This window comes from Vollenhovia emeryi, unplaced genomic scaffold (genome assembly GCF_000949405.1).
Source record: "Vollenhovia emeryi isolate VEMERY1.0 unplaced genomic scaffold, V.emery_V1.0 DF939141.1, whole genome shotgun sequence".
In the NCBI taxonomy this organism is placed as follows: domain Eukaryota; kingdom Metazoa; phylum Arthropoda; class Insecta; order Hymenoptera; family Formicidae; genus Vollenhovia; species Vollenhovia emeryi.
In genome coordinates, this window is record NW_011967225.1 from 2,358,816 (window position 1) to 2,386,738 (window position 27,923).

The following is a 27,923-nucleotide window of genomic DNA, read 5'->3' on the forward strand; positions in this document are numbered from 1 at the left end:
CGATCTCGCCTTCGTGGCGATTTCACGAAACGTCCCCGATAAGAAAGTTGCAGAATAGTAACAGACGAGTTACGGAAAATGTAAGACGCGCGTAACGGAAGTTGACGGTATCACAAGAAGCATATCCAAACGTTTTGGAAAGTTAACACGGTAATACTTGCGAAGCCTCTCTATTCACGGAGAGGATGTTACTTTATAAAATTATCCTCTAGAACAGAACTCGTGACCTGTTTCCGCACAACTATACTTATAATATTGATTACCACTCTCTAAAAGTAGTATTATAACACGCGGTATAAAAATATCAGGAGCCATTAACATTCTGATAATAAGAATATCAAAAGTCCCTGCAGATCTAAAAGTAATGCTCTACAAATAAAATTGGAGCCGTAAGCGACTTCGCCTAAACGAAACCGCTTTCAAGCCCGGAATGCATACATCGAAACAATTGTAACAGTAGTATAATTAATTTTCATCATAACGCAACTTTGGTATAGATGTGTAAAACACACTATAATCACATCACGCAGGTGTACCCTGTGAATTCGTCGTAGATTGAGTTGGGATCCCCGGGACAAGGCGTAGACATAAGACATACGATAAACGAGCGGGCTCCTGCGTCGCGCGACTCACGCATTCCGCGCCGGTAAGATTACTAAAAGTGAAGTGCGTTAATTAAGTAATCGAGGTCGAGCCAATACAACGATTCACATTGCATTGCCGACACGCAACATTTGTTTTACGCAGTTATACACCTACCATAATTTATTTATAACACCGCCAATGTGATGTAGACCGAAGTTACTTGATATATCTATCCAACCTTTTCTCGCGAAAAGGTCAGAGTTATTTTCTATATCCGTGAATTTAGCGAAACGCGTAGAATTCATCGACAAAAGGGGGAGCTTTCCGTGTGCATGCTAAAGCCCTGCATCAGCAGACTCGCGAATCAATCTCGCGTATCACCTTGCAATTGAATTCAGCGGATTACACGAAAATCTTCGGCCGTGCCAACGCTATAACAGAATCAAACCTAATCGTTATATCTCCTATACGCATATATAAATATAAATAATATAATATACAATATATATATATAATATATATCAACTGTTATAAATAATAATATATTTTCTATTCGCGATATACGCCGTTCTTACTATCTCACGTATCACCGCGATAAGTAGCCTACTATTTAAAGTTATCGTTTGAACAATACACGTGTTAACACTCTCGCGCGAGAATAACAAATCGAAGAGTGACACCTTTCAACGCTTGTCGCATTACACGATCGATTAACACCTATTAAATGGAAATTGTTATCGATTTGCATCCGTCCTCATCCTCTCGGTGTGACAAAAACGTTTCTGTTCGGTTTCCCGGCCCTTCAATTCCCGTCAGGATCATGATCTCGCGGTAATTGACTATCAGACGCGTTTAACATCTATTTCGTGGTCAATCTACCTGGCCCTCGGTATTTCCAGTCGCTCAAGTCGCGACACGTATCCTGCTACACCGCCACGAGTCGTCGCGATGTGATTTGGCACGAAGAAAATAAATAAGTATCTATCTTATTTCCCGCTGAGTAAACTGTATAGGCCGTGCGATTATTCTTCGATCTCGTCTTGAAGGGACTACTTGTATTGTTTCACAGGGATACGGGCTTCGAAAGTGAAGCGATCGTAGCGGCGAGGGTCGCTACGTTAAAAAAGGGGGTAGATGTGTCCCTATATTGTCTAATCGAACTGCGTACCATCGAGAGTCTTCGGTAGAGTAAGGTGATCTATGAACGCGGACTACGAGACAACATTCACGAAATACTGGTTGTACTTTCAACGAGTTCCCAATGAAATGTCAGCGTGCGCATGTGTATGTATGAATATGTAAATGCGTGTGACTGAGGGATGAGCGCGACGTAACAAATATCCTGTTTTCTAGCATCGCAGAGCATTTTGTACTTACTCCCTGTGCGTACATAATACTTGTCGTCATTAAGAAATTTCATTATCGTTAAACACCGTCGCTTCTCTACGTGAACGGCGAACGGATGCGCTACGCTTAATTTTGGTTTCGATTAACGCGCGTCTGACGGGCCCGCGGGGGATTCCCCGTTACACGATCCGGGGACTCCCGGCGGCCCGTCAATCAAAGCGGCGCGCCGCTAAGAAATTAACTTATGGGTAAATCGCATCCTACCTTCTTTCTCTCTCTCTCTCTCTCTCTCTTTTTCTCTCTTTGTTTTTGGCGTTCGTGTCTCTTATCGTAGACTAATTTTATACTGACTAGAGGCATTGATACGTCTTAATTTGGCATGAAGCGTATAAGTGAAATTCACGAACAGCTCCTCCGCTCGGGGAGAAGAAAACTCGAAGCGATTTTACTACGAAAACACACATCAAAGTGAGAGACGGTTCCTCCTTTCCGTGGAATATAAATACACGTGGCAGCCATGTCTCCGACCAAGAGAAATTCTTACGACACATTGTTCCCTCCGTGACAATCCCTCCCCCCCCCCCCTACGATTTCGTCGTCCCGCGCGCAATGCGATTTAACGTTAACGTGACCGGAACGACCGCGATTTACAAAGTCTCGTCACTCAAAACAATTAACAACTCCGCCGGATCATAAATTTAATGATACTATCTAACACAAAGTCACTATCGATATCTTCGTCGCGATATCTACAATGCTGTAGATATAGGAACAAATCTAGAATCATAGATCTACAGTGACGGTATCTACAGTGCCATAAAAAGTTTGTACAGTATTACAATATTGTGATAATAACGAGCGTGTAAAGTGATATAATTTTCGTACTAATGTTATCGTTATTCCGCGATGAAACGCACGGACATCGCGTGGCGGATGGTCTCGTACGTTGTCAACTAACGAAAATAATATCGAAGAGCATTTAATGTAACTGTAATCTAGCACAACATGTACACATATACGTTTGTACGCTATTCTTGCTATGATATATATGTATATATATATATATATATATCAATGAAAAGTTCGCAATGCGTATGTTTCCGTTTCTCCAAAGAGAGACATTGCTCCCCAGTCGTCACCTCTTTAAAAGTGCATTTCTCGTACGTCTACCGATCAACAGGCTCTTTGGATATGATTCTCTTGGCCAAAATCAGCCGTCGAAAAGAGTTGCAACGTTGAGACTGTGAATAGATAAAAAGTAACGCAAGATAGGAAAACGAGGAAGAGACGAAAACCGGATCAAGATAGAATTCAAGTAGGGCTCGAGAAGTGTCATCCTAGCAGATGACAACGAGGCATTGGCGATTTCTGCCACGTACGTGCAATTAACAGACGGAGAAGACGGCGAATCTTTCCACCACGCGGCCTCGTCACTTACGAATCGCGTCAGAATCACTCGAGACATAGCAGTGAAAAGACTCGTATACCTCCCGGGCAACGCAAACAACTCCGTGAGACAAGTTGTACGTTTCCACGCGAGATTTCTCTAGGCGTTTGTCGGACGTTTCTCGTAGCTACGTGTCCCTCGTGGGTCTCAGACGTTCATGGCGTAGTACACCGTGTTCGGGGTATTGGCCGTGGCGGGCATGAGACTGGCATTGGGATCGACGTAAGAGTTGGACATGAGCAGGACGTGCGGCGCCGAACTCGCCGGGGCGAGGGTCGGCTGCGGGAAGTCCCGGGCGGGCATGCTGGCGGCGCCCTCGGGGACCCCGCGTTCCGTCACCGCGCACGTGTTGATGACGCGCGGCAACTGCATCACTGTCGCCGAGGAGCCGACGATGGGCGCCGCCGTCGTCGCTGACGACGCCGGACAAGTGACGCCTCCGGATTGCGCGTTGCCGCCACCGTAGGACGTTCCCAGGATCTGCTCGGAGCTCTTGTTGCTGTTTGTCATGACTCCGGTGCATTTTAGGGAAGCGGCAGCCGAGGTGGTCGAGGATGAGGACGACAGTGCGGACGCCGACGCCGAGGACGACGACGAGGACGACGAGGAGGAAGACGACGAGGATGACGACGACGAAAATGATGAGGCAGCCGCGATGGAAATAGTTTGCGTCTGCACGTCCGCGGCGACGGCGGCGGCGGCGGCGGCGGTGGCGGCGGCGGTGGCCGCGGTGGTGCCGGTAGCAGTGGCGCCGCGTGCCAGGTGCGCCGGGTACAGCGGATAGCCGTCCTGGTTACTCGCCGGGATGCACCTCGAGGGGGCGATCACCGTGTACGAGGGTGGCGACTGCTGCGTCGCCATGGGCACGCGGTACGACGCCATCTCGCCGTGGTGATGCTGGTGCTGATGCTGATGCTGGTGTTGATGCTGATGCTGATGCTGATGATGAAACTGCATGGGATGCACCGCCGAGTGAGGCACAGGGGAGAAGGCGATGTTGGGCGAGCGGAAGTCCTCGGTCTGATGGGGATGTATGTGCAGATGCAGGGCCTGCTGGCCGCTTTGCAACGGCATGGAATTTGGACTCGAGACGGACACGAGCGGCGGCGGCGGCGGAGGCGGCGGCGGGATGGGCGGCGATGTATTTAAATTGGAGTGCGACGTGGCGGAACGATTCGCGTTATAGTACAACGCCTGTTGCTGATTGGTCTTGTTCAGACGGGGATATGGATACCGCTCGATGTGACTGGCGTAGTTCGGGGAGGAGTGCGGCGGCAGGATGCGCTGTATGTTCTGATACGTGGGGTCCGACATGCCGCTGTACGGCACGAAGTACATGGTGCGGTAGCACTTGCTGACGCCGGGCATGGCACCGCCGGGCATCACGTTGCAGTGATAGTTGGCGATCGTCACCGGCGGGTTGCGGCGTTGCATCTTCGACAGGGTGTTGGTGTATATCGCGCCCGCGATATCGTCGTTGCTGCTGGTCCCACCGCTACCGCCGCCACCCGCGATGCGCAGCATGCGCGTGCTCGACAGCTGCTGTTGCTCCTGGAAATAATGATGACCGTTCCTGTGCTCGGCGTACAAGTGCGCGGCGCCGTCGCCGGACGGCGTTCTGACGAACTGCCGCGGTATCGCGTTCTCCAGATAAGTCGTGTGCTCGGGGATGCCCTGGATGTTCGCCGTTGCCGCCGTGCTCTCGGCGATAGTCTGATAAATGTCGTCGATCTGCTTCTGCATCGTGTTTATGCGATTGATCGTATTCGTGTCCCGCTCGAAGTTGCCCATCGCGTACGCGTCTGCGGCCATGGGGATCGCTTCGTCCCCCCCGTCGGCGGGCAGCAGGGACTTTGCGTCAATCTTGTCGCCGTTCACGTCGCAATACATTGGCCACATCGTGCCGGATCTCGCGTCATTGTTAGCCGCGCCGGCACACGACCGCGCCCGATGGACGGCGGCCTCGTTGGTAGCCTCGTACTGTTGCTTGATACCCGTCACCGACGGCCGTCGATTGAACCCGTAATCGTTGAGCTCGTCGTCGTCCTCTTCCTCCTCGTTATCCGCCTGCGCGTCCCTGCCGTCGTGATTTTTAACGACCTTGCCATCATAGTTCTCGGACGATGTGTTCACGGCCTTGTCCTCGGAATGGTAGCCGTTAATGAACGTGTAACGGTCCTCCGGCTCGTTGTAGCGGCGTTTTATCCGCTCCATCCTCGACTTGTCCTGCTCGACGAACGCGAGCAGCTCGTCGGCGGTGCTGTCGCCGATGTCGGGTCTGCTGCCTATCGGCGTGCATCTCGTTACGTCCGGTTGACCGGCGTACTTCCTGTCCTCGCCGTTCAAAGCCGCCTCTATGTCTTCTAAGCTGTACGACGAGTCCGAGTTGTAGTTTATCGATTCACGGTTCGCGGACGCCAACATTCTGGAGTCGTTTCGGTAGTAGTCGTCCTGAGCGTCGGAGCTGTTGACAGTGACGCAGGACAACGGCGCCAGGCTCGCCAGCAATTGCCTCCGCACATCCGAGTTCATCTTCGTCAGCGAATTTTTCGACTGGCACTCCTTGGCGAGGAGATTTCTGCCAGCCGGGCCTATCCCGAGATCGGGTAGATTCGGTTGGACGTTCTTCTTGTGCGCGAACAGGTCTGTGATCTTCCTGTAGGTGGACTGATTCGGCGGATTGTCCGTGACCAGCATCGGCATCCCTATCGCGTTGTGTCCGTGCGTGTTCGCTATCGCGTTCGCCGCCGCCGTCGCCGCCGCCGCCGCCGCCGCCGCCGTCGTCGTCGTCGTCATCGTCGTCGCCGTCGCCGCTGACGTCAAGGAGTTCGATCTCGTCGACACCATCGTTAAAATGGCAGTGGTTTCCGTCGAGGCCACGCTCGCCGGCAGCGACTCGCACATAGGCCGTTCCTCGCCCAGCGGCGACGTTCGTATCGAGAGATCCCCGCCGTACTTGGCGTCGCTCGTGGAATTCGTGTTGTCCGAACTGTCGGTCGTGTCCAGGTTCTCGTCGTCCTGATCGACGCACGTGAGCTGCCTGATCCGCTCCTCCAGCGACAGATTTTTCGGGCGCAGATTCTTCTTGCGCGTGATCGTGTTGTACTTGCCGATTAGGCTCCGTCGCAGGGTGTTCCGCTCGATGGACCTCTTGATCGAGCTGGACTCGCACTCCGGCGACTCGTAGGAGCCACCGGGGACCGTCGACTTTTTGACCGCGTCGAACAGCCGCAAACTCTCCGCGGTAATCAGAAACTTGTGCGCTTCGTCCGACGAGTGTTCCGGGCAGGCCGAGCCCGCTTTGTTCGCCGGCACCGGCGGCGGCGAGATGAACTTCGGGTTGGGAAAGAGCTGTCTCACCGCGGAATTCGGCTTCAGGCTGTTACTGGCGAGGGACACGTTGCCCAGCTTGAAAACGAGGGACAGCTCTTTCGCGTCCTGCTCGCGCGACTGCTCACCCGGCGCCGTTTGATCGCTGATGCGTTCCGCTTCCGCCGCCGCTGCCGCTCTTTTGTCCGTCGAATTTTTGGCGTTTGCATTACCGTCACGATCCTCCGTGACGTCCGAGTCGTTGCACCGCGCGGCGAGCTGCGCCGGATTCTCGTGAACGCTCGACATCGGGCCGCCTGTCCCGGGACAGAGCGCCGGATTAAAACCGTTGTCCTTCGGGGCGTCGCAAACGCTTTTATCTTTATCCGCGTCGGACCGCCCGAGGCAGTCCTTCCGCTCCTCCTCGCTAATCTCCCGCACGATGCGCCGCTCCGTAACAGTCGTCATCGTTATTGTTTCCACGAGATAACGATGGTGCAGATCTACGAACAGAGAGAGTTAACCGTATACCTGTAATCGAACGGGGAAAAACATATTAACGCGGCGCGAAACGCAATTAAACTTGGAACGCTTTCGTTCGTAAGCGCGGGCGCCCTCGCGAGATAACGTTACATCGTAGAAAATTTTATCTCGCTTATTGCACGCCACGCGCCGAGAGCGTTAGAACGAGCGGTACACGCAACCAAGTGCCTCTAATTTACTCAAGCTTATCGGATTTCGCATCTTTATTTACGTCATTTTCGAGAGGTAACGGTCATCAATTATTACACGGCTGTGAATTTATAAATGCGCGCGAATATCCGCGAGTATCCTCCGTTTTACGTCACGTCCCGTACGCGCTGCGCCCCGAAAGATCGCCAAACGAATCGAACGCCGACGGTACGGACGGCGGCGCGGACCGAGGGACAAATAAATCCCTGTCCGCGGGCCACAATTTTGTAAAAAATAGGTTGCCGCGATGAGAATACTCGGGCGGATTTAAAATGAAGGGAGGATATACCGGGGTGAGGCGGCGGCCGGTGCTGTTTCTCCTGCAAACTCCTCGGGCCGTCGTGCACCGTGTCCTTGCCGGCCTGCGTATCCTGCTCATTCCCACGATCCTTCGACTCGCATTCTGGAACACAAGAGGCGAGGATCGAATATACCCATACGTATACAACGTGGCCTCACGCCTTTTACGCGATTATATGCGCATTATTACGAGTCCATTACGCGCCGCCGTGTTTATTACAGCCTTCGAAACAATGAGCTGATACGCGAGGCGCATACCGCTGCCGTGTAACTCACCGACGATCCTCGGATAATACAAGATCGACGCGGTGGTGCTCGCGCCGCGTGTTAAATCCGACATGTCAAAGGCCGCGAAGAGCGAAGCGGCGCCGTCCGACACAAATGCCATTTCTGTACTGCAGTATCTCGCCGAGGGACCTCGCTTTATCTGTTATCAGGTGCGGTTGTATCGCGACGTCCCGGCAGATACGCCGGAAGAGATAGAGGTGCATGCGGCGTGCCAGAAATCGCGTACCTTCCTTTGATCGCTAAAGATCGCGAGAACCTCCCGGGAGGGAGAGACGCGCTCTCTCCGTCTCTCCGGCTCCCTCTCGACTTTTCTCCCCCGACGCGACGTACGCCCGCATTTTTGAGCTACGAGCGAAAGGTCTGCCGCGAGGAAACACGCGAATCTGAATAATCTCAACGCACCTCAAAGATATCCGCGCGCGGCCCACAGTCGAGGGCAAATTCCGCGTGCACGGCGTCTAACGTAATATTGATCGCGTCGAATCTACGTAAACGCCGTACGTTTAATTTCGCCGTGCGTTTAATCGCTCGACGGCTCTCGGTTACGAAATTATGCGAAATCTTAGCGACAGACCGGGACCTACACTTTCCGCAATTAAACCCGGCTGTGTGAGATCCGTATCTAATCTTTTTTTTTCTTTTCAATTTTGATACGTATACCTCATGACATGACATATCCATTAAAGAAATCAATCTAGAACTCCGTAATGAAAGAAGAAGAAACAATTCTTAAAAATGTTGATACACATGGTGTATCATAACGTCCATTAAAGAAATAAATCTGTGATGAAGGAAGAGGGAGAAACAATTCTTATAAAATTTTGATATACGTGCTCGGTACGTTACATTCGTTCGAGAAATAAATCTAGAAATTGGCAACGAAAGAGGAAAAGGCAATTTCTTTTAAAAACCTGATCTTTTGAATTCTTGATACACACACATTTGGTACGTGCGCCATGGGATCCATTACAGAAATAAATCTGGAAATTTGTAACGAAAGAGGAAAAAGTAATTTCTTTTAAAAACCTGATCCTTTAAATTTTTTATACACACATACTTGGCACGTACATCGTGACACGCATTAAAGAAATAAATCTAGAAATCTGTAACGAAAGAAGAAGGTACAATTCTTGCAAAAAAAAACCTAATCTTTAAACATCTTGATATATATATATATATATATATATATATATATGTTTGGTGCATATATCGTGGCATTCATGGAAGAAATAAATCTAGAGATCTGTAACGAGGAAAAGAGGCAATTGTTTAAAAAATCAAATTTTAAAATTTTCTTAAATCGCTTAATTTCCTTAAAGCGACTCGACGAGATGGAATCGTGGGGTTTTCGAAGGAGACCCCTCACTCAATTGTTATCAAAATCGAAGGAGGCAAGTTTCCTTCATTACAGAATAGTTATTGTTCTCGTTGGAGCCGATGGCCATCGATATTTAATGTACTTTCAAAGTCGTGCCTTGTGTATCGAGCGATTCACAGCTCGCATAACTTTGTGCAGTTTCTGCAGTCTGGCGTCCATTAATAGTAACGCTGACGTATATTTTCTATTGTTGCAGTGCTACGCGATATATCACGTCATTCACCGTGTCGCAAGAAAACGAAGCTTGTCTTCCCGACTTTGCTGCGGAAGAAGAAAGTCTTGGACGCGATCTCGCGTATTTCGAGAGTCGCGAAAGTCCAAAGAGAGAACGATCTATTGCCTCGGCGCGAATTTACAGGGAAAAATATATTTAACCGACGCGACGTCGTGTCCCGTTTTATATACAATTTGCTCCGTATAATTCTATCGCGCGTTAGTATCGCGTGGGCGTGACACGCGACTCATTCAAAAGTGTCACATTAGAGAGAAGTGTATATATTTTTTTTTGTTTGTTCCATTCATGTGCACCGCAACCTGTTGCGAATCCGAAGTACGCGGGCGAACAATGAAGACCCTACGCCGCGGACTCTTATGTCAAACGCGTTTTAACAAATCTAATATCCACGTGGAAGGTTCGTTTGGTTTACGGGACACGCGCGGACTGCGAGTTGTATAAAATATAATCCCTGAAAAAAAAGTATGCATACTCGAGCCGCACCTTCGCCCCTTTTCGTTTCTTCCGTTGTCGGAAAATACCCCGTGGATCCCGGAGCAAGTGCTTGGTGCTCGATGTTCACGCCTGGTGGAAAATTTAGGTATTCCGTTTCGTAGCGTAAAATGCGAATCGTTTGGTTAGAAATATAAGTGTTCTTACCGGGTATCTCTCCCCGGGGAAGTACCGGAGTCACGCTAGGCCGCGCTTCCGGTGAGCGTTGATATACGCGAATAAGCCTATACTCTGTATCTACGTACATTGGCATTTTGTGACCGCGATTGTAGATCTGGAGTCCCTAATCGATTAATGTATCACGGATCACGAGCTTCCCTTCTCTCTCTACCGACATTAAAAATATCATTTCGATTTCTTAACCCCCCCCCCCCCTCCCCTCCAGTGGACGCAATCTGCTAGATTTTTAAGTTCTGACAAAGAACCGAACGCTCGAAAAACAAAAAAATCTGCGGCACAGTAGCTGTCGTTTAGAGCGAGAGAGAGAGAAAGAGAAAAAAAAGCGAATGTCGTGAGAAATGGCGTTAACTATCGAAATAGAACAATTCTGAATATTCATAGATATATTTCCCTTTGAGAAGCTCCCTCGGTATTCTAAGGAATGCGCATAAAAATCCAGCTATGTTCTTAAACGGTTTACCAACCGTGGCTAGACTCATGAAAAACAATACCATTATTATATTCGCATCCTGTGTGAAGGGATATCGTGGGACTGTTCCTCCGGTTATGTGTGAGAAAAGAGCCGAGCGACGCGCGATGCAATTCCTCTAATTTGCACCTTTCCATTAAAGCTGATAGATTCAACTTCAGATACGGTAGCATCATTACTTTCATCATGCGTGTGCCGGCGTACGCAGAAAGTATATGAATTATTAGCATATCGTTTCCAATTATTGACTCCCATTACAAATACGCGCGCGCGCGCGCGATACGCTATCGCGTTCCGAAACTGTTCCCTTCTCGCCAATTATTTCGCATTTTGTTTTTGTAAAAAAAACCCCGCAAACGAAAATTACTATTTTTCACGTAATCGGCCTTTAAAAAAAACATGAATGCCGGCGATTTATCTATGGATGTAGTGTTTATCGGACAATTTCTGTTAGAATTCTACTGTGAAATAGCATACTCATTCTTTTAAATCGAGCAACGCGGGAAAACGTTTTTCCGAAAAATATATATCACGTAAATAATAGCGAACGAGCAATATATTAACACGCATGCGGTAACTACAAATTGATACGGGCGATCTAAAATGCGAACGGTGTTAAATTTCATTCGCAATTATATTCGCAATGGACACAGAGCAATGCTCATTTAAAGCGGCGAAATCTCACGATAGCCCGCACAGTTTTTGGCAATGCTCGATAAAACTCTCCTAAAGGCACTCTGCGTGCGAAGAATTCAGAGATACGAAAATCTGGAACTGTTGCGCGAATAGAAATTGGTAGAGGAAAGTCCTATCTATTGTGTAAATCTTTTATTTTTTTTCGCAACGATTACACGATCTAACAATCAATTTTCCGCTAAGCAAATTTCACCCCAAGAACAATAAATTCACGGTGGAACCAACAGGTGATATTAATTTAGCAGAAACCCCCTCCCCGCTATCTCATATTGGGAGCCTGTCTTGTAATAGGGGACTTGCCTCTATAAATTTTCAAAGAAATTATTTATAGTAGTGTACGGCAGAAGAAGGAAGGAGCAACATGCAGCCTTGTGTCCGTTATGATTTTGTACCGCAAGGGGATTAATGTTGCGAGCGTTTCTTATGAATCAAGTGAATATTTTACACGGTTGCTAGACTATAATAACGGGCTGTATTAGGCCTTGTTTCCTTGTCTAATCAGCGACGTGGTGCGTATCAAAAGTTTTCTGAATGTTGAAAGCTTCAAGGGTGCGCTTGTACGGTTTACGTCGTTAGGTTAAGCTTTTTGTGTTACGCGACTGCTCGTTGCGGCATATTACGAAACTGTTCGCTTCTTCATTAACGGGAAGAACATTTGTACGGCTCTTTAAATTTCAAGCTCGCTGCTTTAAATCTATGCAAGTTGGTATCCATCCTGTAGTTTTTTCATACAATAAGGCCCGGTCTACAATGAGTCGTTAGTTGTTAGTCAGAAGTCGCAACTATATGTTGATCCTTTTCCTTTCTGGGTGGAAGAAAAAAGACCGACATATAGTTCCGACTTCTGACTAACGACTAACAACTCATTGTAGACCGGGCCTAAAGCGAAAATTGTAGTCTTTACGCTTACGTGTATCGCGTTTATTATTTTCATTTGTTTTATTTTGCTTACGCGTCGTGCAACGAAAAGAGATAAGGTTCGCGTACGATTGGAAGTCGCGCAATGCTCGACTATTTTGCGAAAACTAAAAGTGATTCAGCCAGGCAGCATGCGACGTTTTTTACTAAAATATGTTCTTATTCAATTATAGATGAGATTATATTTTAATCTTCAATTATCTAAATGAGAATCTCGAGGGCTTAAGGGATCTGCTGAGCAAAGTTAATCCTTCTACTGGGGGAATATTTATAGATATAGGTATACAAAGCTTTGTTTGAGTCCAAATCCTCATTGGCAAGGCTGCAATATTCAGTATTTCCCCTAATTTCCGCAATTACCAACTATAATTGCTTCCAATGAAAAGTTTGGCGCTTTCCTTTCAATATATTATTATTATTATACACTTGTCGCATCTCGCTAATCGACAGATGAATTAAAGCTTAAGAATGTGAGCCTACGTAGGGAAAAATATCGTTCTGAGGAGATTTTTTATTTCGTTCTGGATTTCATTATATGTGAGTGTGTGCATTTTTGAACCTGAGAAGTAAACCCTGTTATAATTACAAAACTGTCGATTTTGAGATTTTTACCTCAACCAAACTCTTCAATTATTTATTTTATTATCATCTTCTTGAAAAAAAAGTACTCTTAAACAAAACTTAGAATATTATAACGAATAACTTCTCGAAATGCAAGCTATTTTTCGGCTCTCCTGTACGAATTTGCTAGATGTCAGTTACGACAGTCGATCTCTCACGTTAGAATATAAATGGATTTTCATTTTGTTATATATAGAATATATATATGTGTGTGTGTGCAATAAAGTAAAATCTGTACATGTATATTTAAACCTAAGAGGTCAACTGTCGCAACTGATATCCAGCAAGTTTATACAGAAGAGCCGAAATCAACTTGCATTTCTACGAGTCACGTTATTATAATATTCCAAAGTTAATTATATATCAACAAAATTGAGCGAAGCTTATTGTCGCCAGTGGTAATTAAACAAAGGGAGAATTTTTTTATAAAGTCGACCAGACCGACAAAAGGTGATTTTTACTTAAGTCACAAAGTTTCGACCTTTTATCGGGTCGTCTTCAAGCACAATCTAATGTTAATCGACAAAATTAATTTATGCCAAAACAGAATGAGTTCACGAATCTATGGCAGCAAATTCATAATGTCACATGTGTCTCAGTGGTCAGTGGATTCTTAATAGCGATGTCAATTTCTAAAATTTCCGAACAACAACCGTACGTTAACGGATCTCGAATAAAAGTTAATTATACAGGGTGTCCCAATTTAATGTCCCACCCCAAATAACTTTCTTATCTTTGATCGCAGAAAAAAAACGTTTCAGATAAAAGTTGTTTGGTTCGAAGGGGGACATAAGATGGTGCCATTAGTTTGACCTTGACGAGTTGCTTGAAGGTCACGCAAAGGTCGCCTTCAATTTTTTTAAACGGAACCTCCTGTTGTTTATTATACTATCTTATTCTACTAATTAATATGAACAACTTTTGTCCGAAACATTTTTTGATTTGCCTAATACTTTTTGAGATATTCAAGAGAAAATTCACAACTTCTTCAATGTTTAGCTTATCACCTATCATCCCTACCTGAGGAGATATTACCGTGTACTATTGTCTTGAAATATTTAACGTTTAACATTGACTCAATCAGAAGACTAACTTTAATCCTGTATTAAGTTTTGTTTCTATAAAATTCATCTCTCTCTTCTCTATGTGCGCCGCGATCGTCGAAGGGAAGAGGGACAGCCTCGGGGGACGTTACGGAAGTTGCGTGTTCCGTGTCGCCTAGGTATCAATCGAGAAAATAACGTTACGCAACAGAGCCGCTGGTCGCCTTACCCGCTGCCTGTTGCTGGTAGTAATTGCACTCGGCGCATGTCGCGGGCGACGCGACTACGCGGCCACGCTGCTCCGCCGTCTCGTTGGGGGCGACCTCGCTGTCGGAGCACACGTCCTTGTAGCCCTCCGGCGGGCTGAGCGTCTCCTGCTGGTCGTGCCGCGGCGGTGGCGGCGGCGGCGGCGACGGTGCCGCGGCCCCGCTCTCCTCCTGGGAGTCTCGGCGTCCCTTCGCCGCGTCCTCCGCGGCCACGCTTCCTCGCTCCTCCTTTGCTTCCGCCGACGTGACCGCCGTCGTAGTCGTCGCCGCGGTCGCCGACACCACCTTCTCCAACTTCCCGTGGACGTTCTCCTCCTCGTCCTCCTCCTCGTCCTCCCGTTCCTCCTCCTCGTCCTCTTCCTCCTCGCCGTCGTCCGCCTCCTCCTCGTCCTCCTCCTCGTCCTCCTCCGCTCGCGTGTCCTCGCGACCCTGCTGACTCTTTCCGCGCGGCCCGCCGCCGCGATGATCGCCGAGCGCCTGCTCTACACCCCTCGCCATCTCGCCGTATCTGCCGTTGGCGTTGGCGTTGCCAGTGCCGGTGCCGGTGCCGGTGCCGGTGCCGGTGCCGGTGCCGGTGCCGCCGGTGCCGATGCCGAAGTGCAAGTTCAACTCCGCCCGGCACTCCTTGCAGTTGCCCAGTCGCATAAACTCGTGCTCCTGGTAGCAGCAGTCGCAGTCCTCCTCGTAATCGGCGCAGCACTCCTCCTTGATCAGTATAATGTAGTCCGCCGCGAAGAACTCGTTCAGCTTCTCGTTGATGACCACGCGATGCTTCTGCGACTTCGCCTTGGTCTGGCCCGGCTTCTTCAGCAGCGACTTGAGCGTCTTCGCCGCCGGCTCCGCCGGAAGTTGTTTGTTGCCGTGTTCCTTCATTATTGGGGCTTCTCTCTCCCTCTTTCTCCTACAAGTCACGTTTCACTCTCTCTCTCTCCTTCTCCCCCGATGTGTCATTCACTTACACTGACATGTTGCACATCCTTCCATTGTATACCTTTTCCACAGTTCTCCCAGGTCTCGCCCCCCAGGACAATACAGCGCTTTTTCTTTCTCTCTCCCTCTTAAATTCCCCCTTTCTCTTTCTCTCCCTCTCTCTCCCCTCTGTCCGTCCTTACCACCGCCACCTGTGCTGCGGCTTCCTACCTGTCCCTCGCGCTCGCGTTCCCACGGCGCGGCGCGGCGGCGACGCGCGTACACACTTTCTCGCACGGCCAACGATACTCCACCTGTCTACGCGCCGCCGTTATCGCTCACCGCTCGTCGTCGCCGGTCATTCGCGCCGGCCATCGGCGTACGGGACGGGCGCGGGTCGCATGGGGGCCGACGTTAAGTAATCCTGCCGATGTGCGGCCGCGGCAACATCCCTCCCTCGCGACGCGGCGCGTCGCGGCGCGGCGTGGCGCGGCGGCGTGATGATCGATGAACCCCCGCGGAGATCACATGCTTCGACTCGGATGCTCGCCACCCCCGTCGTGGTTGCCGCGACGACCGATCGCCAAACCGCCGATCCCGCGTCGTTCGACCACCAGCGTCGTCGTAGTCGTAGTCGTAGTCGCCGCCGCCGCCGCCGCCGCCACCGGGGATGTGCACGTGCTCCTTGGTGAACGCGGCGCGCGTTCGCCCTCGCGTTGCGTGCGCGAGGAAGTCAGTCCGGCGAAGGCCGCGCGCCTATCGATCGAGGCACGCTGGAGCTCGTCTTCATCTCGCGGATGACGGTTCTCCGGCGCGGTTTCTCGCCGCCCCCGGAAGATCCCGGTTACCTTGACGGCGCCCCAAGGTTACTGCGACGCGCCGTGGCCGTCGTCGCGCGACGTTCCATCCGGGCCGAGGCGACGCGGCGATTTCACCTCTCGCGCCGCGCGAGGGAGGAGGGTAGGAGGGCGCGCAGAGGGGGGGGGGGACCCCGCGAATTCGCGCGGCCGCCCGAAAAACGTCGCCGTTCGCCGCGAGAGCGGAATTCTCCGCGGCGGAGCGAGGCGAGACGTCGCGAGGTTTCCCGACCAGTCGAGTCCAACCGCGATCGCCGTCGCTCACGTTTCCTGCAATTATCCCCCGAGAGCCTCCGTTTTCTCTCTCTCTCGCTCTCTCGCTCGAGTCCTCGTTTAACACCTTTCACGACGCGAATCGTAACGTGAGCGCGTAAGCGACCGCCTCTCCTCACTCTCTCTCTCTCTCTCCCTCTTTCTCCCTTTCGCGACGTCCCCGTTTATCGATTTCGCGTGACGAATGCCGAGAAGACCGCCGACGCACGCGACACGACTCCGCGATCGGTCCGCCGCTGCCCGCGACCGCCGTTGTACTGCTACCAAGGTACCAAGAGCCGATCGCTCACCGCGAGGGCTTCCCTCCACCGCCGGAGGAATCACGCTCGCGAGTAACGCGAGTCCGTCGGTGGGACGGGCGCACGCGACCGCGCTCGCGCTACTCTTGCCATCGTCGCCGTCGCCGTCGTCGCCTTCCTCCTCCTCCTCCGCCTCCTCCTCCTCCTCCTCCTTCCCCTCCTCCTCGAGATTCGCCGAGAGCCGCCGTCGAGCGCGAGAAAAACGAAACGGCCCGCGTAGACGGAACGCAGGAGAGGATCGATGAAACGGAGCAGCCTCCTCGCGCGACTAGTAGTCCTCTACGTGCGATGTCGGTCAGCGAGCGTTGCTCGCCGTGACGCGCCGACCAAGACTGTCGCCGTCACTACTGCCGCCTCCGCCGCTGCCGCCGCCTCCTCCTCCTCCGCCACCTCCACCACCAGCACCGCCGCCGCCATCGCCGCCGCCCGCCGCTGCTGCCGTCGTGCCGCTGTCGCCCATGCCCCCGGCCCGCTGATCCGATCGTACTTACCGGCGACTTTCCATTCCACGGCTACGTCGGCCGTACTTGTTGTTACTGACACGTCGCGAATCCACGAGCTCGGAAATGGGTCGAGACGTCGACCGGGAGAAAAAGAGAGAGAGCCGCCGCTGTCGCCGATGAACCACCCGACGACTCGCATTCCGCCAATTTCCCTCGCGGACGTCCTTTTCGCGCGCCGCGCGTCTCTCGCGAGAGCGCAGATACGAACGGGTGCGCCAGGCTACTATTGCAGTCGTCGTACGACACATTTTTTAAGCGCGTTGATTGGCTACAAGCTAGAAAATTTCTGGATGCTCGATAACTTTTCTATCTTGCAGCCAATCGACACGCTTGAACAATTTGCCGTACGACAAATTTCAGCCTTAGGCCAATATTACATTTGTCATACGACAGCCTTAGGGTACTATTGCAGTCGTCGTACGACAAATTTTTTAAGCGCGTTGATTGGCTACAAGCTAGAAAATTTCTGGATGCTCGAAAACTTTTCTATCTTGCAGCCAATCGACACGCTTGAACAATTTGCCGTACGACAAATTTTAGCCCTAGGCTAATATTACATTTGTCGTACGACAAATTTTTCAAGCGCGTTAATTGGCTGCAGAATAGAAAAGTTCTCCAGTCTCTAGAAATTATATATATTTTGCATCCAATCGTCAAGCTTGAAAAATTTGTCGTACGACAAATGTAATACCAGCCTTAGCCTAACATTACATTTGTCGTACGACAAATTTTTCAAGCGTATCGGTTGGCTGCTGAATAGAAAATTTCTAGATACTCGAGAATTTTACAATCCTGCAATTCCTTCCAAAAAAGAAATTTTCTCATTGGGCCATCGACTACGTCCCAACAGCGACATACGACGTATTGTATAACAGACTTAAGACGTAAGTAAGTCAGTCTCGAAAGTCAACGCACAAAGAATTGTCGTATGTCGCCTCGCGATGCAACGGATGCGACACACGTCTACGACAATTCTTTGTGCGTTGATTTCCGACATTGACTTATAGAATCGTAAACACTTACGACAATCTTTCTGCACAGGCCCTTATGCGTTTTTCTCGCAAGGGTTTTCTCCGTCGCGAAGTCCCCCCGCCCTCCTTTGTGGGGATTTCCTGTCGAGAAACGCCTAATATCTAGTCTCGATTTCGAAAGATCTTGGAACACGCGTCCCCGAGATCAAGGTATTCTTTTTTCTTTGTATCGTGACTTTTCCTTCCTCTTGCGAATGTCGTGCGCTTTTAAAATTTCACGAGCAATTTCAAGTGCCCTTATAAATCGAATCTTTTGGGAGTAACGACCCAGTTTTGAAGTCGTTCGAGAGCTCCTTTCGGCACATCTTTTTCTCTTAGGGAAGACTTCTCTCTATCGCAAGATTTCTGTTTTTTATCAGGATTTTCCACTGTGAGAAATATGCCAAATGTTTCGTCTCGATCTTAAAACTCTTTCGACGATACGTATCTTCGAGATACAGTACGTCTTTCTTTACATCGTTCGTTTCTTTTTTTCGAATGTTACACGCAGAGAAAATTTTCTCTTAAAATTTAACTTGACAATTATGTGATCGTGGAACAACATGGCATTTTGGAAAACTTTTTATGAGTTTTTGAAACTGTACCGCATATTAATGCAAATAAAAGGTATGGTAAAATTTCAAAAAACTCATAAAATCCCAACTTTTCATCTTGATCTTAAAATTCTTTCGACAATACGTGTCTTCGAGATACAATCTCTTTCTTTATATCGTTCTCTTCTTTTTTTTCGAATGTTACACGCGGAGAGAATTTTCTCTTAAAATTTACCTTGACAATTATGTGATCGTGGAACAACATGGCATTTTGGAGAACTTTCTATGATTTTTTGAAACTCATTTTACTAGTAAAATGTATACTAATTGTAAGTGTAACTACCAGTAACGTATATGGTAAAATTTAAAAAAATCACAAAAAGTTTTCCAAAATGTCACGTCGGTCCACGATCACATGCTTTTCGAAATAAACTTTAATAGAAAATTCTCTCCGTGTATTTTTGAAATTTCACGAACAATTTGAAGTGCGCCAACAAGTCGAATCCTCGTAATAACGACCCAGTTTTCGAAGTCGTTCGAACGTCCCTTTTTCCTTTAATCCCTATGCACCGTCGCGCCTTTGTACTTCTGGAGAAACGGTTTTTAAGGGTTTTAAGCGTTACTTCTGCGCGGCACATCGAGTTTATGGTAAAACTTTTACCACATTTTAAAGCGATTCTATTTCAGTGTCACGATTATCCCTTTGCTCCAGTTACTCTGATTAACCCTGTACGTATAATTATTCCGTCGCGCCATTATTTATAAACCGCGCAAGGCCTGGGAAATTCTGTAAAAGATCAATCTCCAGCCTCGCTGCACGCACACGTCCCTCCGAGTACGCATTGACTGAGCAATCCTTTATTTTTCTCTCTTTACAGTTCTGTAATCGTCGATAATTGAATACGGAGTACGATGTTATGTAACGTGATTCCCGATGTCAGGAATCACTTCTCGTAATTGTTACCCGGAGCCGTGAATAATCTTACAGCTCTCAAACGACGTTGCCGCCTGCATCGTTGAATTTCTCACCGTCTCGCCGACTCTAACAATCCCATCCATCTCTCGCGGGCGAAAAAAAAACGCACACACACAGAACGTGGCGGGATATTATTTTTTCGCTTTTCGCTGGACAAATGGGAGAAACGGCTGTAACAATTGCAACGGATAAATTGCAGAATATCCGTGTCAGCTTGTGAATCCCACATAAAAGGTCCAGTACGCACGCTCCAATTAACTCAGTTTACGTACCGCTGTCACTTCAATTGGATTACATCGTTCGGCAAAGAAAAAAAAAGAAATATATTTGTACAGCGCGGCAGCGCACACCCGTAGAACGGCACGGGGCCCATAATGGGCCACGGGATCATCCGAATTCAATCGAGCCGAAACTTGGCGTGTCCGCTATAATAATACCCGAAAACCGGATATGCTGCAACTATCACCATGCGGCTTACTGAAAATAAACCAGACCATAAAAATTACAGCGGCGGTTGTACCGTTGCGGGCGTTCACCGACTGGAACGCTGAAAGAATGAAACGCGCTGTATACGCGAACGGACAACGATATTTGTATATACGTGTACAAATTATAATAACAAAGGAGGATCTTCTAGCTTGGAAATTCAAGAAATTGTGAAACTCCGGCGATACCCAGAGAATGCGTACACTGGAAAAAAAATCTTTCGTTACCGCACGGAAAGAAGCAGGTAGTTGCCGTAGCTAAGAGCCTGCATGCGGTAACTAAATTTTAGTTGTAAAATATGAGCAGCTAATATTTAGTTACGATAGCTAAATATTTTGCTACTGTGCATATTACATTGGGTGCGGCAGCAAACCGTTTCGCTGTGGTTTAGAAATTTGTAGTTATGGCGGCAACATATTTTTAGCAAACCATGATTAGCTATGGTAGCGAAAATGCTTTTTTCAGTGCGTATCTAATCATGATTTGCTAAAACTATTTTGCTGCATTAACTATAAATTCCTAACCCACAGCAAACGGTTTGCTGTCGCACCTAATACAATAGATGCGGTATCAAAGTATTAGGTGTCACAACTAAATATTAACTGTCCATACTTTACAACTGAAATTTAGTTACCACATGCAGTTTTTAGCTACGGCAGCTAATTTTTCTTCCGTGCATGTGTGATAAACCTTTTTTTCCATAAAATTAACCTGAAAGAGTAAAATTAATCGAACGGAATTTTATAGAGAAAACTTATTTCTTTAAATAAAATTTATCGATTAGAAAACTCAATAGTTTAAAGAATTAATTAAAAAATATATAAATAAAAATGAAGAATACACTCTCAATATTCTTATATCTACTGTTTTTTTAATATTACGTTAATGTGTTTTAACTTTACTTTATTTATTTATATAAAATCATAGAACATTACTATATAAATAAATTAATATGTAAATATTGTATAAGTATACATTTTAGAAACGAAGAAATCATATAAATATACCTAAACATTTGAATATAATATGTAATTGTATATAAAGTTATACAACTTTAAAATTAAGTACAATATGTATTAATTATAAAACAAGTTATGCTAAAAATATAGAAGTATTGAGAATATTCCTCCAACTTTTATACATCTTTCCTAATTCTTTAAACAATTTATAAGTTTTCTAATCGATAAGTCTCATTAAAGGAAATACGTTTTCTCCATAAATTTTTATTCCATTTTCTTTTCAAGGCGAATAAGACAAAAAGTGGGTCAACTTTCAGGGGTAGATTTCACCCTTTAGAGCGAGTTCGGACAACGAAAGACAATAACTTGTTACATGAGGGCATTCTCGATGCATTGCTATAGAGTCCCTCTAATTAGAGTCTGGCCAACAGATAGCTTCGGCATAATGTGTGTGATGCGAGAGAGAAAGAAATATATTCCCTCCAACTCAACATACAGCATATGCGTCATGTAGAGTGAGAGAGAATATATTTCTTTCTCTCTCGCGTCATTTTGCCGAAACTGGCCTGTTGGCAAGACTCTGATTAGAGGAACTCTACATTGCTAGAGTGACAATTTTTTTAAGTCCCGAATTAGCATCTTCCTTCGTAAGAAAAAAATATGTGGGTATACACTAAAGTTTCACGTTATTTCGATCGAGTATAACCGTAAAAAAGATTCAAATTCATTTTGAAAAGCAATTTATTAAAAAAAATCACACTACTAATACTCTTAAATTCAAAACCGCCTATACATATATTAAACAGTGAACAACTTGTATACGGCGAGTTTTCATTTGCTGAAATAAGATTTACGCGACTGCGTTAAAAACATTTCCTCCCCGGTTGTGCAATTTGTCCTAAAAATATGCTGCGAATTAACTTGCATCTATTGTGACAATCAGGGATTCGCGTAAGCACAAGACGAGAATTATTACATTATATTATAAACATCTTTATTTTTGTAATTCTGGAATCAAGAGTGACTAAAAAATGTCAGTGTGTATACAAAAGAAACGTTTCGGCCATCGTAGAAATATTAATAAATGGTATAATAAATACTTTTCCCGGCTAATAATAATACACTCATACACGCACGCGCGCATATCTTGCAGCATTCTTACAAAATTTTTCGGATTCTTATATATCTATAAAACTAATAATTTTTAATTTAATGTCGTATTTTACGATTTGTAATTACAAATCTCTGATAAATTCTTTCGATTTATCTTCATTACAGTATACTTTAACGTAGTAAAGTTTGCTACGTGTCGAATGTACCTAAATAGTTCGATTACAAAAAAAATCACAAAATCCTAACAAAGTAAAGATAATATGATTTAAAAAAAGGCTATGATGTAATCGATTATTAGAAATAAAAAGATATGTACAATAAAATAAAATAATACAAAGAAAGAGAGTATTGAACAGAAATAATAATTAAGATTTATCTAAAAAAAATCGCTACGACCAAATACATTCGACAGAAGTCTGTATAGTTCTAATCCGCGTACTTCGACTCGATTCGATTCTTTGGCCGCATAATAAGGCTGAAATAACATATACATATATGGATTCGAAAATAAACCTTATACTCAAAATGATTTCAACCTCAAGGCTGATTCGAATCAAGCTCGAGCATGGAAAATAATAAAATTTTTAACAAAATCTTTAATATTCATTTTCACTAAATTCAAATCATATTATTCTCAAAAACGAAAAGAACTTTTTATACATTACTTGGGTATATTATGCAAATGATATGTTAAGCTGAAATTAATAACTTACGCTAAAAAAAATATTTTTAATAGTATTTAATATTATATATATATAATATCCAAATTTAAAATTTAAAATTTTGTTGTATTACTAATTATATTACTAAACTATCCGTTGCATTGTAAAAAGTATAATATACATATCATATAATAATTTATTAAGTATTATTAAAATAATATATTTATGTACGCTACGAGTTATTTTAGCAACATGTATAAAAGACGAAAATAATAATTAAAAAATAAGAATAAAATAAAATTGTCTTAAATAAAACAGATTTAGAAAACGGGTGTATTCTACTTTCATATAGAATATTAGCTAGTAACTATATTTTTAAATAAATGGGTACTAAGATCCCTCAATGTAATTAACGTAGAAGCTGTAGGTCTACACAGAAGTGGATGAAATATGATACCAATATATATAACTAAATCATATAAGGCTACAAATGACTAAGAAGAGAAGTATGATTGCAATATAGAAATATATTAAAGTTCCCGGATATTCGCTGCGGACGTGAGAATCGTGTTTTTCAAAAGTGAGAAAAGACAGGTCGAGAATTCTTACGTGCCATTTTCAAATAAAAAGATCCCAGATAACACGCATGTCTAAAAGACATCTTTAAGATGTCTTTAACACGTCTTTTAGACATCTTTTAGACATACACGTCTAAAAGATATCTTAAAGACGTCTTAAAGAAGTCTTGAAGATGTCTTTTAGACAAGCATGTTATCTGGGATATTAGACATTCGCACAGAAAAACACTTCAGATGGCTTTAGCACACTTGTAAAATTATCTGAAAACTATCCTTTTGTCCTTAGTAATTAGTAAACAGCCGTAAAATAAATGTGAAACAAAGTCTAGACGTATATATGATATGACGGCTGTTTGCTGACTGTTAAAAGGGAAAAGGACAATTTTACATGCGTGCTAAAGCGATGTGAAGTGTTTTTCCATTCAAATACCCTTTTCTTTGATTATAAATGGCACGCGAGAATTCTCGGCGTGTTATTTCTCGCCTCTGACGTCACGATTCCACATGGCCGCGGGTGAGTATGTCCAAAGAAGCCTTAAACTAATAAAATATATTAACATAACTATGTGTTTTGCTGATAACATATGGCCACCAAGTAAGTTTCACAGAACTTACGACAGAATGTCGCTATGTATAGAGTACATATGCGCGCGTGCAATGTTTTTACACACCATCCCGTAATATAACAAGAATTTCCTTTTTTCCTGTCGTATTTTATAAATCATAATAACAATATACGTTATACCATACATCGTAATCCTCGTTTAATTACTTTCGTGAGCTACAACGCAAAATTTACTGATTTCTTAAATAATTAAATCTATCGATAGATATTTTTATTATTCGCACACATGTTTGTTGTGTGTGTATATATATATGTAAGGTACACACAGAGATGTACCTAAAAAAAAAAAAAATGTAGAAAATTATGATTAGAGCACTCCAAAAGGACAAAAAACTTTTAATTGATATACGAAACAGTTCAAAAAATGCAGAAATCAATGTTACACTCGCATATATGTGTACGTCATGTCGTAATTCACATGAAATCATACAAAACGTACAATCCTTTTTAAGAAACAGTTAATATTGAGCAAAATTATTTCCCTTTTAACGATAGGTATTATACGGATACTATAATATATCCCCTAAATTCTCTTGAATCTCTCGTTTAACACCCTGTGCTCGGACAATTCATTTGATTGCCGTAATGTAAACACAGAGATGCACAGAATAATGCGAGATATGTCGATATAACATTCATTATACAAGGCAAAGATGTAATTTAATAATTACAATTACAATTTTATAATTATAAAATTTATATAATGCCAATATAGATAAAGATTGCTTCATATCCGTATTTGCCGCCAATGTTATAAAATACTTATTATATGCCTTAGAATTTAACAATTGTCACTGTAAAACTTTTGCATGCAGTGTATATGAGGAAACTTACAGTCTTCGTTACTGTAGAACTAACAGTTTTATAAAAAAAGTCGTACGCCTTCTACAAAATAATACACCTTCTTCTCCTAACGGGTTCTGGAGGCTCTAAAGCGGCTAATATTGCCTCATCGAAGACATTTTTAAGTCCTTTCTGAAATGTAAAGAAAAAAACAGCTATAGCGACAAAATTAGCCAATTAAAAGATCAATTCTCAGACTTAATTGCGTAATACAATGTTAAATACTTTTATGAGAGCGACCCAATACTACTAAAACATTATTGAATAGACAAACAGGTTACTATCATACCTGTGTAAGAGCGCTACATTCAACATATTTTACAGCTTTTAGTTCCTTAGCGAGCTTCTCCCCTTGTTCCCCCGAAATAGCCTTTTGCTTATTTTTGGCTAGCTTTTCAATTGTGGCCGCATCATCCCGTAAATCGATTTGCGTACCGACCAATAAAAATGGCGTCTTTTGACAATGGTGTGTTATTTCCGGTACCCACTGTGAATATTACGGATAAAGTATTGAATATAATAACACGATTGATGAATCTTGTATCATACCTTTTCCTTGACATTTTCAAACGACGACGGTGACACAACCGAGAAGCACACGAGAAATACATCGGTTTGGGGATAACTTAATGGACGCAAACGATCGTAGTCTTCTTGACCTAAAAGGACGTTCAAAAATCTAACAGTGAATTCGGTTGCTTGCACTAGTGCGCACTGAGGGCACACTAAAGCTTGTTTCCAGTCAATTCTTATCTTTAAGGATCGTCTTAAATATATCTTGAAATATTTCTTAGCCAGTAAAATGATAGCATCCGTGCGGATTATTTGAACGTGTATTTAAGACAAAGTTAAATATAAAAATTGACTGTAAACAGGCCTTAGTGTGCACTCAGTGCGCAGTAATGCAAGCAATCGAATTCGCTACAAGTAAATTGTTGCTAACGTTACCTTATTCTTTATAGCATAACTTTGTATATTATTGTATGCTAAGTGTATAATAATATACACTTGAAACAATTGTTCTACGAACTAATGACAATACTTACCAGCTGTATCGAATAATCCTAATGTGTACGGCTCGCCGCCAATCATGACAGTGACGGCATAATTGTCGAATACTGTCGGGACGTATTCCGATGGAAATTTGTTCGTGGTGTAAGAGATTAATAGACAGGTTTTACCAACTGCGCCATCTCCAACCACCACACACTTTATTGTCTGCATTTTGAATTACTCCAAATGCTGCCTGTGGAAAAATGAGAACAAGACGCATCTTATTTCCTTTGAACAACAATATCGTACCAAGAACTCTAGCGACAATTGCGACTGCTTATTCGTATGACATCAATTCTTCGTTAAAGAATTGAATGTTGTAATATTAAATACGTAAGAATTTACTTGGTAACAAACACTGAAAAGAAAATTTTCGGTACCATAGCTAATCATGGTTCGCTTGAAATATTTTACTGCCACAACTATAAATTTCTAAACCACAGCAAACGGTTTGCTATCACAGTAGCAAGATATTTAGCTATCACAACTACATAGTAGCTGTCCATATTTTACAACTGAAATTTAGTTGCCACAAGCAGTTTTCAGCTACGGCAACTGCATTTTTCTTTCCGCGAATGGAATAACGAGACGCTTTTACAGCTGAAAGCTGAACTAGCGTATGTTCTCGTGTATCTGCGATTAGATTAGAGTTTATATACAAAGTGAAATGAGTGTACAGTGATGGACAGAATGGTCGCGACACTTTTCTTTAAATGAGTTTAGGAACTTGAGTAATAGATCGGAAACGCTCGAAATAATTTCGGAATGGCCATCGAGCAAAACATTCCTCGGACAAGATTTGGAAACGCAGCTCTCAGTCTGAATGCACGTTCTTAAGTGATCCGTTTGCAACTTGATAGAAGCGAGAAGGAAAAGTCTGGCGCAGTCCAGTGCAGCGATCAGAAAAACAAGCTCCAGGTGTGCAAATTACAGTTTCTTTTGTCTCCAATATTAACTTATTAACTAAGCGCGATCCAGATTGCACAGTCCACCGTGGAAATAAGTGTGTCACTTGATGGATCTTCGTATTCACATATGGCCGCAACATATCAAAAATGCTTCCTCGACATGAAGCGTTGCTCTCGATCGACAGGCCTGGACTGAACACCAACCGCAGACATATAATAGGACAATAATCTAATCTAATCTCAGATACATAACGTAGCATCCTCTCGTCTGAAGAAAATTGAGGAATTGGACTTTTTAAACCGTGGCTGAACACTGGCGAGCACAAAAGGGACAGCGCCAGTGAAAACCTCGGACAATTGCGCAATTTAACTCAATTATATGCGCAGCGCGGTGGCGGTGACCGACAGCGATTATTATTGCGAGCAAACCTCTTTCATGCGCGAGAATACCGGGCCCGCGAGCCGCAGCCGCGGCGAATTATAATTGGCGAAGAATCGACGTGCGGCAAATTGATTCTGTCGCGCTAATTCGAGGGTCCGTTGGTCGCGTCCGATCGCGAATGTCTCGCGGATTATCGCTACGTCGGTGCTCCACGCGCGGCTGGCGTTAACTCCACTGCGACGGGCGCGATAAGCGGGCGGACGGCTCCACGTGAAGTGGCACATCAGCGCACTGGAGAAAATATTGTTTTCCGTGTCGCCATTTTGGCCATTATGTCAAATACGCTCCGCCGTACGGCGTGAACGCGCGGCGGGAGTAGCACTCTGGGCGCGCGAGGTCCGGTTCCCCGGAATCGCCGTGCGATTAACGACGAGGGTAATGCGGTCGTAGGTATATACGAAATTTAAATTAAACACTCACACGCAAAAAACTGGGCGTTGACACTGGACTACGTTTTATCGTCACGAAACCTGCAGTCTCGTTAGATGCGACACGGCCATTGATGAAATGACAGGCGCGACGGACTTGGGAGACCTGAGGGTCTGTTCGCGCGTCGATTCATGGCCG

At 45.1% G+C, this 27,923-nt stretch overlaps 2 protein-coding genes across 5 annotated transcripts; both read right to left on the minus strand.

Annotated features, from left to right (window-relative positions):
- Nucleotides 1-2,552: 2,552 nt before the first annotated feature.
- On the minus strand, nucleotides 2,553-15,199 carry LOC105567087. The gene is made up of 5 exons (XM_012021640.1): nucleotides 14,793-15,199; nucleotides 14,270-14,600; nucleotides 7,710-7,823; nucleotides 4,058-7,200; nucleotides 2,553-3,982 (listed from the first exon to the last, which is right to left on the minus strand). The coding sequence occupies exons 1-5, from the start codon at nucleotides 15,177-15,179 to the stop codon at nucleotides 3,527-3,529; spliced, it is 4,431 nt and encodes a 1,476-aa protein (XP_011877030.1). The 5' UTR covers nucleotides 15,180-15,199; the 3' UTR covers nucleotides 2,553-3,526.
- A 9,028-nt stretch (nucleotides 15,200-24,227) lies between these two features.
- On the minus strand, nucleotides 24,228-27,918 carry LOC105567073 (cdc42 homolog). Of its 4 annotated transcripts, none has more exons than XM_012021622.1 (5): nucleotides 27,777-27,918; nucleotides 26,000-26,199; nucleotides 25,503-25,612; nucleotides 25,243-25,440; nucleotides 24,228-25,085 (listed from the first exon to the last, which is right to left on the minus strand). In XM_012021622.1, the coding sequence occupies exons 2-5, from the start codon at nucleotides 26,175-26,177 to the stop codon at nucleotides 24,996-24,998; spliced, it is 576 nt and encodes a 191-aa protein (XP_011877012.1). In that variant the 5' UTR covers nucleotides 26,178-26,199; nucleotides 27,777-27,918; the 3' UTR covers nucleotides 24,228-24,995. The 4 variants fall into 4 exon arrangements, with proteins under 4 accessions (XP_011877012.1, XP_011877014.1, XP_011877015.1 ...); XM_012021624.1 differs by lacking the exon at nucleotides 27,777-27,918 and adding an exon at nucleotides 27,344-27,727; XM_012021625.1 differs by lacking the exon at nucleotides 27,777-27,918 and adding an exon at nucleotides 26,963-27,260.
- Between the last annotated feature and the right edge of the window lie 5 nt (nucleotides 27,919-27,923).

Bases quoted from the DNA above. Each gene is read 5' to 3' on its own strand.
- LOC105567073 (XM_012021622.1), bottom strand. From the start codon at position 26,177: ATGCAGACAATAAAGTGTGTGGTGGTTGGAGATGGCGCAGTTGGTAAA. The intron at 25,613-25,999 runs GTAAGTATTGTC...ACGTCCTTTTAG, and splicing joins AGGATTATTCGATACAGCTG to GTCAAGAAGACTACGATCGT. The intron at 25,086-25,242 runs GTATGATAGTAA...TTTACATTTCAG, and splicing joins AATGTAGCGCTCTTACACAG to AAAGGACTTAAAAATGTCTT.
- LOC105567087 (XM_012021640.1), bottom strand. From the start codon at position 15,179: ATGAAGGAACACGGCAACAAACAACTTCCGGCGGAGCCGGCGGCGAAG. The intron at 14,601-14,792 runs GTAGAGCAGGCG...GTCCACGGGAAG, and splicing joins ACGGCGAGATGGCGAGGGGT to TTGGAGAAGGTGGTGTCGGC. The intron at 7,201-7,709 runs GTATATCCTCCC...GTTAACTCTCTC, and splicing joins CCGGCCGCCGCCTCACCCCG to TGTTCGTAGATCTGCACCAT.